The sequence below is a fragment of the Heloderma suspectum genome, chromosome 1 (genome assembly GCF_057233095.1).
Source record: "Heloderma suspectum isolate Gila_16-S chromosome 1, 16-S_ref, whole genome shotgun sequence".
Taxonomy (NCBI): Eukaryota; Metazoa; Chordata; class Lepidosauria; order Squamata; family Helodermatidae; genus Heloderma; species Heloderma suspectum.
Window position 1 is genome coordinate 379,594,697 of NC_139458.1, and position 14,577 is coordinate 379,609,273.

General features: G+C 43.5%; 1 protein-coding gene across 3 annotated transcripts in view; it reads left to right on the forward strand.

Moving 5' to 3' along the window:
- RSPH9 (radial spoke head component 9) overlaps window positions 1–14,577 on the forward strand; it is an 89,419-nt gene that overhangs the window by 52,609 nt on the left and 22,233 nt on the right. For 2 of the 3 annotated variants that reach the window (XM_084828455.1, XM_084828456.1), the window contains exons 3-5: window positions 8,825–8,984; window positions 12,376–12,505; window positions 14,328–14,474. In XM_084828455.1, the coding sequence (XP_084684581.1) occupies window positions 8,825–8,984; window positions 12,376–12,505; window positions 14,328–14,474 (437 nt within the window). Of the gene's footprint in view, window positions 1–6,798; window positions 7,090–8,824; window positions 8,985–12,375; window positions 12,506–14,327; window positions 14,475–14,577 lie in introns of those variants that run through there. The other variant, XM_084828454.1, reaches the window with a different exon arrangement.

Sequence of the window (14,577 nt, forward strand, 5' to 3'; positions counted from 1 at the left end):
TCGTTCAGTCGTGTCCGACTCTTCGTGACCCCATGGATCATAGCACGCCAGGCCTTCCTGTCCTGCGCTCTCTCCCGGAGCGTGCTCAAGTTCATATTCATTGCATCGGTGATGCTATCTAGCCATCTCATCCTCTGCCGTCCCCTTCTCCTTTTGCCTTCAATCTTTCCCAGAATCAGGGTCTTTTCCAGAGAGTTTTCTCTTCGCATTAGGTGGCCAAAATATTTCAGCTTCAGCTTCAGTATCTGTCCTTCCAATGAGCACTCAGGGTTGATTTCCTTTAGGACTGACTGATTTCACCTCCTTGCAGTCCAGGGTACTCATAAGAGTCTTCTCCAGCACCACAGTTCGAAAGCATCAATTCTTCGGCGCTCAGCCTTCCTTATAGTCCAGCTCTCACAGCCATACATTACTACTGGGAAAACCATAGCTTTGATTAGACGGACCTTTGTCGGCAAGGTGATGTCTCTGCTTCTTACTATGCTGTCTAGGTTGGCCACAGCTTTCCTCCCAAGGAGCAAGCGTCTTTTAATTTCATGGCTACAGTCACCGTCTGCGGTGATCTTGGAGCCCAAGAAAGTAAAATCTGTCACTGCTTCCATTTCTTCCCCTTCTATATGCCAGGAAGTGATAGGGCCAGATGCCATGATCTTAGTTTTTTAATGTTGAGTTTCAAACCAGCTTTTGCACTCTCCTCTTCACCCTCAACAAGAGGCTCTTTAGATACTCTTCGCTTTCTGCCATTAGGGTGGTATCGTCTGCATATCTGAGGTTGTTGATAATTCTCCCAGAAATCTTAATTCCGATCTCTGATTCATCCAACCCGGCATTTCTCATGATGTACTCTTCATATAAGTTAAATAACCAGGGTGACAATATGCAGCCTTGTCATATTCCTTTCCCAATTTTGAACCAATCTGTTGTTCCATGTCTGGTTCTTACTGTTGCTTCTTGACCGTCATACAGGTTTCTCAGGAGACAGGTAAGGTGGTCTGGTACTCCCATCACTTTAAGAATTTGCCACAGTTTGTTGTGATCCACACAATCAAAGGCTTTAGCATAGTCAATGAAGCAGAAATAGATGTTTTTCTGGAATTCTCTTGCTCTCTCCATGATGCAGCGAATGTTGGTGATTTGATCTCTAGTTCCTCTGCCTCTTCGAAACCCAGCTTGTACTTCCGGTAGTTCTCGATTCGCATACTGCTGAAGCCTAGCTTGTAGGATTTTGAGCATCACCTTGCTGGCATGCGAAATGAGCGCAATTATACAGTAGTTTGAACAATCTTTGGTGTTGCCCTTCTTTGGAATTGGAATGTAAACTGACCTTTTCCAGTCTTGCGGCCATTGTTGAGTGTTCCAAATTTGTTGGCATATTGAATGCAGCACTTTAACAGCATAATCTTTTAGGATTTTAAATAGCTCAGCTGGAATACTGTCATCTCCACTAGCTTTGTTGTTACTAATGCTTCCTAAGACCCACTTGACTTCACTCTCAAGGATGTCCGGCTCAAGCTCAGTGACCACACTATCATGGCTATCAAGGACATTAAGATCTTTCCTGTATAGTTCTTCTGTGTATTCTTGCCACCTCTTCTTAATCTCATCTGTTTCTGTTAGGTCCCTGCCTTCTTTGTCCTTTATCATGCCCGTCTTTGCACAAAACGTTCTCTTGATATCTCCAATTTTCTTGAAGAGATCTCTAGTCTTTCCCATTCTGTTGTTTTCCTCGATTTCTTTGCATTGTTCATTTAAGAAGGCCTTCTTGTCTCTCCTTGCTATTCTCTGGAACTCTGCATTCAGTTGGATATATCTTCCCCTTTTATCCCTTGCTTTTTGCTTCCCTTCTTTCCTCAGCTACTTGTAAAGCCTCATCAGACAGCCACTTGGCTTTCTTGCATTTCTTTTTCTTTGGGATGGATTGAGTTGCTGTCTCCTGAACAATGTTACGGACCTCCGTCCATAGTTCCTCAGGCACTCTGTCTATCAGATCTAATCCCTGAAATCTATTCCTCACCTCCACTGTATATTCATAAGGAATATCATTTAGGTCATATCTGAATGGTTTAGTGGTTTTCCCTACGTTCTTCAATTTAAGCCAAAATTTTGCAAGAAGTAGCTCATGATCTGAGCCACAGTCAGCTCCAGGTCTTGTTTTTACTGACTGTATGGAGCTTCTCCATCTTTGGCTGCAAAGTACATAATCAATCTGATTTCGATATGGACCATCTGGTGATGTCCATGTGTAGAGTCGTCTCTTGTGCTGTTGGAAAAAAGTGTTTGCTATGATCAGCGTGTTCTCTTGGCAAAACTCTATTAGCTTTTGTCCTGCTTCATTTTGTACACCAAGGCCATGCCTGCCTGTTATCCCGGTGATTTCTTGACTTCCTACTTTAGCATTCCAATCCCCTATGATGAAGAGGACATCTTTTTTTGGTGTTAGTTCTAGAAGGTGTTGTAGGTCTTCATAGAACCGATCAACCTCAGCTTCTTCGGCATCAGTGGCTGGGGCATAGACTTGAATTACTGTATGTTGAATGGTTTGCCTTGGATTCGTACTGAGATCATTCTATCATTTTTGAGATTGTACCCCAGTACTGCTTTTCCCACCCTTTTGTTGACTATGAGTGCTACTCCATTTCTTCTAAGGGATTCTTGCCCACAGTAGTAGATATGATGGTCACCTGAATTAAATTCGCCCATGCCTGTCCATTTTAGTTCGCTGATTCCCAAGATGTCGATGTTCAATCTTGCCATCTCATGTTTGACCACCTGCAGCTTACCTTGATTCATTGATCTGACATTCCAGGTTCCTAAACAATATTGTTCTTTACAGCATCGGATTTTCTTTTCACCACCAGACACATCCACAGCTGAGTGTCCTTTCGGCTTTGGCCCAGCCGCTTCACTCTTTCTGGCGCTACTTGGAAATACCCTCTGCTCTTCCCCAGTAGTATATTGGACACCTTCCGACCTGAGGGGCTCATATTCCGGCGTCATATCTTTTAGCCTTGTGATACGTTCCATGGGGTTTTCTTGGCAAGAATACTGGAGTGGGTTGCCATTTCCTTCTCCAGTGGACCACATTTTGTCAGAACTCTCCACCATGACCTGTCTGTCTTGGGTGGCCCTGCACGGCATAGCTTATGGCTTCACTGAGTTACGCAAGCCCCTTCGCCACAACAAGGCAGTGATCCATGAAGGGGAATACATGCTGTCTGCTACAATAAGCAGACAGCATAGCTGCTGATTTGGCATCAGATTCCTAGAGACCAGTGATCAAGCCAGATACATTCACAGCAGTACTCAACAAAGCTGTCCCCATACAATGTATGGCTACGGCATAGCCTAGTATTCCCTCACCTGTGATATGACAGCTACACTTCCCTAGAAACATCCATGCATCCCTGCTTATAAGATATGTCTGCTAACGACCATAAACTATTAAGTAGAATTAAATTTAGGTGAAGGGTTGTTTTTGGCAGACATCTTTTAAAAGCATAATATATGAAATGGGGATGGAGAACCTCTGGCCCACAGGCTTAATCTGGTCTGTGGGTTTCCCCATCTAGCCCACAGAGCCTCCTTGGTTTCCTCCACAGGGTGGGGCTTGTGATCGGAGATAACAGTGGAGATGCAGGCATACACAAGGCCGGGGACTTGGTCAGCACTGGGAGGAGCAGCTCAGCTCCTCCCAGTAATGGCAGAGTCCCATTTTCATCACTCAGAACTCTGTGCCTCTCTCAGCAGAGAGAAGGGCAAAATGGGGGCAGGGATGATGTCAGTGGGCATGACTATGCCTGCTTGCAGCTTGTAGAGAGACTGCGGGGGGCAGGGGAATTCCGTCCCCTGCTGTAAAGAAGTTTCCTCACCTCTGGGCTATAGTAATATTGCCCTTGGAAAAGGTTAACAAACTGGGACCATACAAAAATGACAAAGAGTCTTGTGTCACCTAACACATTTATTACTGCATAAGCTTTTGTGGGCTACAGTCCACTTCATCAGATGATCATGCAGCTGGTTTAAATTAAAGAGAAGACTGCTTGGTCTATTGCCAAGTGTTTTCTCCTTAGAGAAATCACTTGATCTGGGGTCAAAGCTCTGTGTGGATACAGATCTTGCTACCTATTAGGAACAGGGCCAGGGCCAGCACCTGGCCAGCCATTGGGCAGTTGCCAGGGTTCCAGCAGCCTGACAGGGCTTGCTGTTCTCGGGGCCCTTTAACCCCTCCACCCCCAGGCTTCCATGGGCTACATGTGGCCTGTGGATTTCACACCTGTGCTATAGGTGGAAAATAACGTATACAGATGAGAAAAGCCTTTTTTTTTTTTGGAAAGCAAAATTCTAGGTACTGAATACAGAATTCTAAAATATAGTATCTGGAAAACTTGTGAAGTACAACTAAACTCTGGGCCAATCTACAGTTACGAGGTTTTTTCGCTTCCAATGAGGTTTCACCGCCCGTCTTTCACACTATGCAGTAGCCGCCTCGAATTGGAGTCGGAATTTCCTGCTTCCGTGCTCCCACTTTCAATACCCTAATATCCCGGTATTTCCCCTGAATGTGCTCTGATTTTCCGCCTTTGCTACTGTATCTGCTCGTAGTCCCCTCCCCCGTCTGTCCATATACAGCGGTGTTTGTATTTCCCTCCTGTCCAGTCACAGCTCTTGATGGCCCCATGTCATCTTCTGGGTACTGATCGCATAGCTTCCTCAGCAGTCTCCATTTCCTCAGCAACAAGCAAAGGGCTGGATGTGCATGTGCTTGTCTGATCTCAGAAGCTAAGCAGGGTTGGCCCTGGGCAACTGCCTGGGAATCAGGCTTCCTGCATTGAGCAGGGGGTTGTTCTATCCCTTCAAATGAGACTAAGTTTTATCCCCCACTCCAGATTTTTTTTTTAAATTAAGGCGTTATCTTCGAAGGTTTCTCTGCAATGTTTTTTCCCCCCTAATTCAGGCATGATCTTCGAAGATAACGCCTTAATAAAAAAAAAAAATCCAGAGCGGGAGATCGGGGGTAAAATGTAGTCTCATTTGAAGGGATAGAACAATCCCCTGCTCAATGCAGGAAGCCTGATTCCCAGGCGGTTGCCCATCCAACTACTGACCGGGCCGACCCTGCTTAGCTTCTGAGATCAGACAAGCGTGTGCAGGAAAACAGCACAGCGCTTGAGTGTGAACCGAGCTCGCACATTCGATGAAGCACCGCAACGTGGAAAATGGGTGAGTGTGGATAATCACATTTTAATGCGAGAGCATTTAACCCGATGGGACACCGAACTCATTGCAATGGCGGGTGCAATGTAGATCGACCCAGTCTGTGATGTTATGGCTGTGCAAAATGTGACACTTTTTCTAGACTTTTGTTTAGCTTAATAACTAAACAATTTCTTTAATGTACACTGATGGTTGGAAGTTACTTGCTTAAGACTGTAATCCTATACTCAGTTACCTGGGAGCAAGCACCATTGACCTCATTGAGACTTACTTCTGAGTAGACATATAGGACTGCACTGTAAATGAGCACTGATGGCTTGTTGCTACTGTTTATAACACATACCATACCTGCTTGGGTGGGGGCTGAAGAAAACAGTTTGGGTAGTTTTAAACATAGCCAGAGAAGGAAAAAGAAGTCTGCGGCTAATTAGTAAGAAAAAGAGCAGAGTCATAGTGTATGCTTTTGGGGAATGGTGTTGCTTTAAAGACTAGCACCATTTGGGTGCCTGCCTGATCCACCATGTTCAACTTATATCGATGTAAATAAAAAGATGACTAAACAGAAACGGAAGTAGTCAGAGCTTTGCAGAAAACGTAAGTTAATATTTTAATGGGAATGCTTCAGAGTTCCTCGGGGAAGTAACATTTACTTTTAAAAATCTATTTTCAGTTGTATACATAAACATCGACGATAGTGAAACACAAACATTTTGGCATTTACGCTGCAATCCTATACTCACATTTCTGAGACTAAGCCCCATTGAATTCAGAGGGGCTTACTTCTAGTATGATTGCACTGTTAATGTCCAATACATCCTGATCCTATGCATATTTATGTGGACATTCACTGCTTTCAACGGGGCATACTCTCAAGTAAATGTGCATACTATGTTCTTCACACCTAGAAGAAACAGATTTCATGGCATTGGTATCATAGAATAGTAGGGTTGGAAGGGGCCTATAAGACCACTGAGTCCAACCCCGATACAGTATCACTGTATCACATTTTTAAAATTGCATGTTTATCCTGGCTTCCTCAAATAACTCAGGCCAGTGTGCAGCCTCCCCTTCCCCGCCTTAGCCTCACACCAACCTTGTGAGGTAGGTTGGGCTGAGGCTCCAGTAACCCACTCAGCTTCTCGGGCTCAGGCCTCCCAGTCCTGATCCAACACCTTTCCCAGGGATTAATTCCAGTAGGCCCTAAGAATGGCTTTTCCCATAATTCTCTATAAGCTGCCATTATCTCTAAGCTGTGTGACAGGCAATCATTCAACAAGCAAAGCCTTTTGCCATCACTGCCTCTCCATGCATAGCGAAGCTGCACCTACTGAATTTTGCCTGTCGCGCTTCTTGGGTGTGGAGTGCCAGAGGAAGGGGTGACTGCGACAATGCAGGTTTTCATCTCAGGCCCCGTTTCCATGGCAGTTGTTGATCATGACGACTATGAGCGGGGGGGGGGGGTGTGGCGAGCCTCGTCGCGAAAGCGGGGCGAAGGCTTGGAAGCGACGCTAGAACGCAAAGGGGGACCTTTGACCTCACGTCCGCCGCGGGAAGGAATAGGAACGCGGCGCCTCGGAGACGGTTGCCCGGCAACGGGACGCTCGCCGCGGGGCCTGTCGTCTCAGCGCCTCTGAGCCGCCCGACGGCCATGGATGCCGAGACGCTGCCTTACGCGCTGGACCTCGTGGCTAGCAGCGGCGTGTGCCTGAGCCCGGAGAAGCGAGCAGCCTTGCGGACCTCGCTCCTGCTGGTGCGCCGGGACTACCGCTTCGAGCAAGTCCGCCTGTGGGGCCGCATCCAAGGCATCCGTGGAGCTTACTACATCGCCGAGGGCCTGGGGCCGGACAGGGCTGGGGCCAGAAGCCGCCTCTACAGGTGGGCGGCTGGATGTGCAGGGGCTGTGCTTCTCGAGGTGGAAATAGGGCAGGTGATATGGCGGGGAGTCTGGCGCCAGCAGCGTTGCCTTGTCCTCTCCCCCTGATAGGGGTCTTACACCTTTAACAGCTGCCCGACAGGTAGAAATTCCACAGGTGCACTATTTTTCTGGCATAGTAATGCAATGGTGAGGAGAGCGAGTTGAATTTTTGACAACCGAGCAGCTCTTATAGGCACAGGAGCCTTGTCAGGAGAAAGCAAAAAGGCTAACAACTAGGTGAAAGGATCAGTTGAATGTAATTCAGGAGCTGTGTCAAATGCGGCTTTCCCCGACCTGGTGCCCTCTGGCTGGGGATGATGGGAGTTGCAGCCCAACACATCTAGAGGGCACCAGGTCTACTCGGCATATAGCAAAAGAAAGGGCTCAGAAGGAGGAGTTGGCCAGTTACATAAATATTATCTGATCAATTTATTAAATATGTATAAATTTGCATCTGAGAAAAAAACCTCTCTAGATCTGAAGGAAATAAGTATAATTTGCTTTTGAGGATGCACGTGTGTTGCAACAGAAGAGGTTCCTCCCACAGGAGGGAGTGCCTCTTTTAAGATTGTGGCACTTTCTTTCATCTACAGTTTTTATAAGCGTCTGTATTATAAATAATACAAAATTTAAAAAATAGACTACTGAGCCGGGATTAATCGGAAGCACTTTTTTTTGGTCAAAATGTTTTTAGGCTGTAATCCTGTGCATGTTTAGATAGAAAAAAGCCCTGCAACTCTCAGCATTCTCTGTTGGGGAATGCTGGGAGTTGTAAAACGTTTTTTTCCTGTTGATCTGTGTTCGACTGAGTTAATGCAACAGAATTCAGGTTGCAACAAGATCTGATAATGGCCAGACCCAACATGGGTCTTGCTGATTCCTTATAAAGTGAGTGTGTATGTATGTTAGAGAGAGATTGATTTTACAGCACAACATAACAAGAAGGGCAAGCTGAACTCCTAACAACAACAACAACAACATTTGTATGGTGCTTTCAAATGTTCAAAGCACTTCACATGCATTATCTAGTTATAATCCTTACATTACAACAACCTTGTAAGGTAACTCAGTATTATCCCCCATGTTGCAGATGGGGGTGGGGGCACTGAGGCCGAGAGAGTATAGTTTGCTTGAGGCCACCTAGTGAGTTCATGGCAGAGGTGTGATTCAAACTGGGGATTTATTTATTTGTGGTTTGTTCTCTTAGCCACTAAGCGACACCAGCTGTTCCCAGCTTTTTAAAGCCATTTTGCTCCTGGCAGGGGCTGCTTCTGATCATGGAGCCTCAACAGGAGAAAACTGTAAAAAATAGGTTTATTTGTGGGGGGAGCATGTGCAGGGATAGAGTTCACCTTCGCTCTCTTGCCTAGCCATGCTGTGCTTTAAATAGCGCCCCCAGATTCATAGAATTTCAGACCTGATTCTGTATGTGGGTTTGCTGCTGTCACTTTTCATTTGGCCCTCAGATTTAGGAAGACACAGCAGGTTCCATCCTGCTCCTTTTTTTCTGCCACACTTTGTGGTGCCATGAGAAGGTAACTAGTATTCATCTTTGCATGCTGTCATGTCTGTCTGCTTGTGACCTGTTCTGTTGATCATCTCTGTGAGTCCTCATAATGTCTGAAAAGGAATGTTCCAGATTTTTCTTTCTTAATAAAAATATGCTTTGCTCTTTGTCACATTCATGGTTGACAGCTTGAACTGTGTGGATTGGAGCCTTCTGCCTCCTCCTACTGAAGAAATGGTTGCACTGACTGCAGGACTGAAGGGACGTTTCCAAGGGGACCCATCCTATGAATATGAAAACGCTGACAAGAAAGAGGAAGCTGAAAGGACATATGAAGAGGAAACTGGAGTGAGTACATTGGGGTACACCTTGGATCTTTTAACCTAATTGCTCACAAGATATTTGTTCACAATTTGCATTTGGGCTGCAGGAGGGAGGGCAAATTCGATCCATGTTCCACTGGCAGAAGAACGTCATTGGATACAACCCATATTGTACAATATAAACATGACCAATATTCAGACTGTCTTTTGTTCTAATCTTGTTGCAGCTAGACCTCTAATTACTAGTATTGTTTAATGTTTACCTAGTGACAGGAGTGTGCTAGATGCTGGATACTTAGTCAGAAGTGATATGGTCCTTGTCCATTGGGCTTACAATTTATGTTAATATAGACAGAACAGTACTGAAGTCAGAAGGAAGACTTTGATGAAGGTGTAAATAAGGTGAGGATAGGGAAATGCTGGCTGTTTTCAGACAGTACAAAATAGCTGGTATTTAAGAAAGAACTTTTTTGCAAATATTCAGCAAAGACCTAAAGGAGGAAAATGAATTGGTTTCATAAAGAGAGTTAGGCTTTTCCAGGTGTAAAGAGCACTATGACATAATTTATGAAGATGGGATTGGAGAAAAGGAAATAAGGTGATTACAAGCAGAGAGGTTGTTTAGAATGAAAGGAGCAGGATGGTGATGTATGGGCGAAGGAGTATAGAGTCAGGACTAGGAGCTTGAAGATTATAAAGAAAACAACACAGATACCCAGTTCACCTGACACGCCAGGCTCATTGGGGATTGTTTAACTCATGATGAGCCATGGTGTATGCCAGGCAACATTTTGGATATGCAACTCCTGATTGGAGGGTTGCCCTGTCATGTGAACCCAGTCACTGTGGGTTATTTGAGGGTTAAACAACCTTCGTATAACCCTTCATTTGTAGTAGGGTTGTGCGAGGGTAGTTTAACAGGACCTGCAAAAGAGAAGCAGGTAGCATCCTATTTTGGGGAAAAAATAACTAGTTATTAGAGAAATTCCTGTTTTATGAGAAACATACATAAGCAGTTGATAAGAAATCATTGAAATATGAGAGACAAAATGCATGAACTAGAGGACATTCCACCTGTCCTCACAGAACCCAATATCGGTCCTCATAGGACACTACATTTGTCCTCAGAAGGACAATGGCATCAGTCCTCATTGACTTCTCTGCTCCATTTTGCTCTCAGCTCAGAAATGTTATTGGCTAAGATGTTTTAATCCTTAAAGGCAATGCTCCTAGATAAACTTAGAATGTTTTAAATTGTGTTTTGCTTGCAATCACTTGGTATCTTTGTGTATTCTATGCTCTTATATCATGAAATGTAGAAACTGCTTGAGATTTTAAAGTAAAAGACATGCCTGATCTCAGAGTCCTCTATTTCTAAAAACTATGTGTTTATATATGCCAGGATTATTGTAACCTTACAGCTCCTAGGTGCCACTTTTGTACTGGAATACGCATAGGATGGTTACCTGCTGATCTATGATCAAAGCTAAATACCCAAATCCTATAACATAATATCCCAAGACAAGGACAAATCTGTCACATGGGTTCGCACAACATGGCACCCCTCACACCATCACCCTGATCAGTGATTGTATATTCAAAATTTCGCCCAGCACAGGCTGTAGCTCATTGTGGGTTAAGCAACCCCCAATGAGCCCAGTATGTTGTGCGAACCGGACCAGAGAATGAAAGACAGCATGCTTATGATCTTAGGGCCAAACTACACTGATGACTTTGCATCTAACATGCACGTTTTAAAAAATGTGTATTGCATCAGCTGTGTATGTATGTGGGCACTGATTGGAGCAGGTGTGAAGGGGAAATCTGACTGGGTTCCGTCAATCATGGGGGGAAAATAAGCCATTGTGGCTTCTCCCCCGGCCCCTGTGTATGCTGTGTGCATGCCTGTTGTTTACATAATTACCCAAAGTAACTAGATTCAAAAGAGGGATTTTCTTCTGTTCTGCAGTAGAAGAGGGAAGAGTTAAATTCCCCTCAATCCTGCTCTGATTCCATTAATTAGCAGTGCCTCCCCCAGTTGATGCCATTTACATTAAAAAAAAATGCATGTTAGATCCAAAGAGGCATTTCATGTTAAGTGTAGTTTTGCCCTTAGTGAGGAGAGACTTACATGAACAGGAATTTGGGAGAAAAGGGCTAGCTCCAGAACATTTCCTTCAGCTCTATTTTAATAGTAATACTTCAGTTCAAATGCCATGGTTTTATTAACTACAACTAATAATACAACGACAACATTTTGAGGTGATCAGAATCCCCATGGGCCAATTAATAGACTTATTAAGGTTTCGATCTGGAACTGAAATCTCAATTTCAGCCAGGGATTTACTGGGTGACATTGGACAATTCTTCTTCTTCTTCTTCTTCTTCTTCTTCTTCTTCTTCTTCTTCTTCTTCCCCAGCCTCCACCACAATTGCATCTTAGTTTCTGTTTGTAAAACAAGATTAAAGCTAGCTCATGCTTTGTGAGGATGTAAAGCACTTTGAGCATTTGTAGAGCAGGACTACAGTGATGAATAACAATGGCTTGCTTTGAGCAATTTTTGTTATAGCAGTTGTACATTTACTCTGAGAGATGTATGGGAATGTGTGTCCTCTAACCATAGCTCATATACACAGTTTTGTGCTACTGCTGATAAGGGAGCCACAGTATTAGAAAGCATTTCAACAAACAGAGCCTAATACCATAAATACTCTGTGGAGCACCAATAGTTTTTTTTTTATTACTAATTTTTAATCAGAACTGTGAGTGGCATAAAAATATATCTTCCTTCCTGTTTGTGAAAATTAGTTTCATGTCAACTTTTAAAATAATTTTATAACCTAACTTGTTCATGTTGCTTTAAATGGCTATTAGTTGGAGGATAATGCTATCAATGGCTATTAGTCCTGATGGCTATATGCTACCTCCAGTATCAGAGGCAGTATGCATGCCTATGTACACCAGTTGCTGGGGAGCATGGGTGGGAGGATGCTGTTGCACTCATGCCCTGCTTGTGGGTTTCCCGTGGGCAGCTGGTTAGCCACTGTGTGAACAGAATGCTGGTCTAATTGGACCCTTGGTCTGATTCAGCATGGCTCTTCTTATGTTTTTATGTTCTGAATGGATGAAAGCAAGACATTTTAAACAGGAATTAAATTCCCACCACCACTATTTTTTCTCAAATGCTTATATAAGTCAGATTCTGAATTTATTGATATCTAGGTTCATCACAGGGGGCAATACAGTAATTTTGCAGATGGAATTAGCATACTGCCCTACTAATGTTTTTTCACTAGTGATATAGAAGTATTTTCATACTTATCAGATTGCAGGAGTATGATTCTGTTCCAGGTCTCATTCCAGTGTATAAATTGAGGAGTCTACATCTTAATACTTGTTTTTTTCCCTTCTAAAGTCCTTGATCAAGGAGGAGATCCGACTTGTAGCTACAGTACATCAGATAGATAAAGCAGTGGGTATCGTTCCACGGGGTGCCTATGTAAAATCGCCAGTTGGACCTGTGCATGAAAACAGGAACTTTGAAGGTAAATCCATGCTGGGTCATAGGGAATATCTGTGTCTTTGAATGTAAGAGTAACCATGGTCAGTAACTTCATTCATGTTGGCTTGTTAAGGCATGCATATATGTGGAGTTTTGTGGGTCTTGGACATACTTGTTCAGCATTAGGGACAACCCACTCAGATTGTCTCCCTATCCTTATGGCAGATATAAAAATTGTGTGCTCTGTACATAAGGAAGCAGGATGTGTGGAAAACACCCATTTAGAAATGCTCTTGTAATTGTTCTGCTTTCAGGAAAGAGGTAGTGGGGGAATTTGCTGCTGCTGGAATTTTTGTATCGATAACGCAAACAGAATTGCCAGTATTTAGAGCTTGTTCACATCCTCCCTCATGTTTTTGTCTGCTGAGGGCAAAGTATAAACTCAGCAAGTATTAAGCCAAGCAGGCTGTTTCCAAATTCTGCTTCAGGGTTTACCAGTCCAGGCCTAGCTCAATGTTACTGGATTATCAGTTTGGAATTTTTGTTTCCAATCCTCAACATTCTTGTTTTGTTTTGTTTTGTTTTGTTTTGTTCAGATCTCTCATTGGGATAAGGAGCAGGGAAAGAGGACAGAAAGGCCATTCTTGAGTTCCTCCTCCACCCTGCCTCTTAGGCAGTAGTGATCTCCAGCGTATTAGCTGCACCTCACACTTAACAGTTTAAAGGAGTGTAAGGTTCTTCCCTTCTGTGTTCTTGCAAAAAACAAAGACAAGAAAACCAAAACTCACCTCAACCTTTTCCATCATGTCAGTGGCAATGCCTACAGTCCATAGAAATAAACTGAAAAGAGAGTGGTATGAGTTATGGAAGGAAACATTGATCCTCACATTCCATTGCTGTAGTTGCTGCTATGGGGAATGGAGGTGAAAGAAGGGGGTACACAACCAGAACTCATCTATGCTCTTTGTTGGGGCAACAACAGCAGTAAATTAGGAAAAAACAGACATACTCCAGCCCATTTTTGTCACTCACACTCTTGTTTGAGACTTGCTGCTCACACTTGAAACTGCTACTACCATGCTGCCCAGGTTAGAGTTGTGCACTGAGCAACCCTGGATTCTTATGTATTTGTTTACAAGAGTGTAAAGCAACAGCGCCCTCCAGCTAGTTTTGGACTACAACTCCCATCAGCCACAACAAAGCAGCCAATGGTATGTGCTATGGGAGTTGTTGTCCAACAATTTGAAGGACACCACATTGTGGAAGGCTTGTGTAAAGTGTCTTTTATCTCATGTGGAAGCTCACAGATACGGTACATATATGAGAACTCTGTGTTTAGTAACACAGGCCTAGCTGGATGTTCACATTTGCAGCACTTGTGTGAAAATGATTTTATTATCATCATAGAATAAATATCTTTAAAAAATTACATGAACTCAGAAACGGAAGAAATGTGTGGCTCTACACATGGTTTCTTCTATTAATGGCTCTGATTTGGCATTACCTTTGGGCTTTATCTCATGATCCTTCATTGTGTCTGGTTATGGTGCTAATTTGTTTTGTTTTCAGGACTCAGCTAGGTTGCAACAGCCACAAGGAGATTTTTATTTATTTTTTTTTTTTACCAACTAACAGTTCAGATTGGGACGCCTAAATGGAATTGCCTATATTTTTCATAGTACTGCAAGACCACCCATTTCTAGAGGTCTCTGTCCACCTGTGTGGCTTCATTTAGCGCCATCAATACATAAGTTATCCATACGTTGATTAGATAGGGAGCATATAGTAAACTGAAAGATGGCAGTGTTTTTATTAAAAGAGACTGTCAAGCAGTGCTGGTATTTTTTTTACTCTTTACACAACAGGTTTGTCTCTGACAGAGGCTAAAAAGTTAAGCTCCTATTTTCATTTCACTGAGCCTGTAAATTTGAAGAACAAAACTCTCCTGGAGAAAGCTGACTTGGACCCAGCCATTGACTTCCTGGATTCTCTTGAACATGATATTCCTAAAGGTAGGGAGAAAGTGTCATCTCAAATGCTAAATGGAAAAGGAGTGTTACTGAGCTTACATGCCCATTTAAGGAGAGCCATTTGCCTTTCATTGACCTCGTTCAC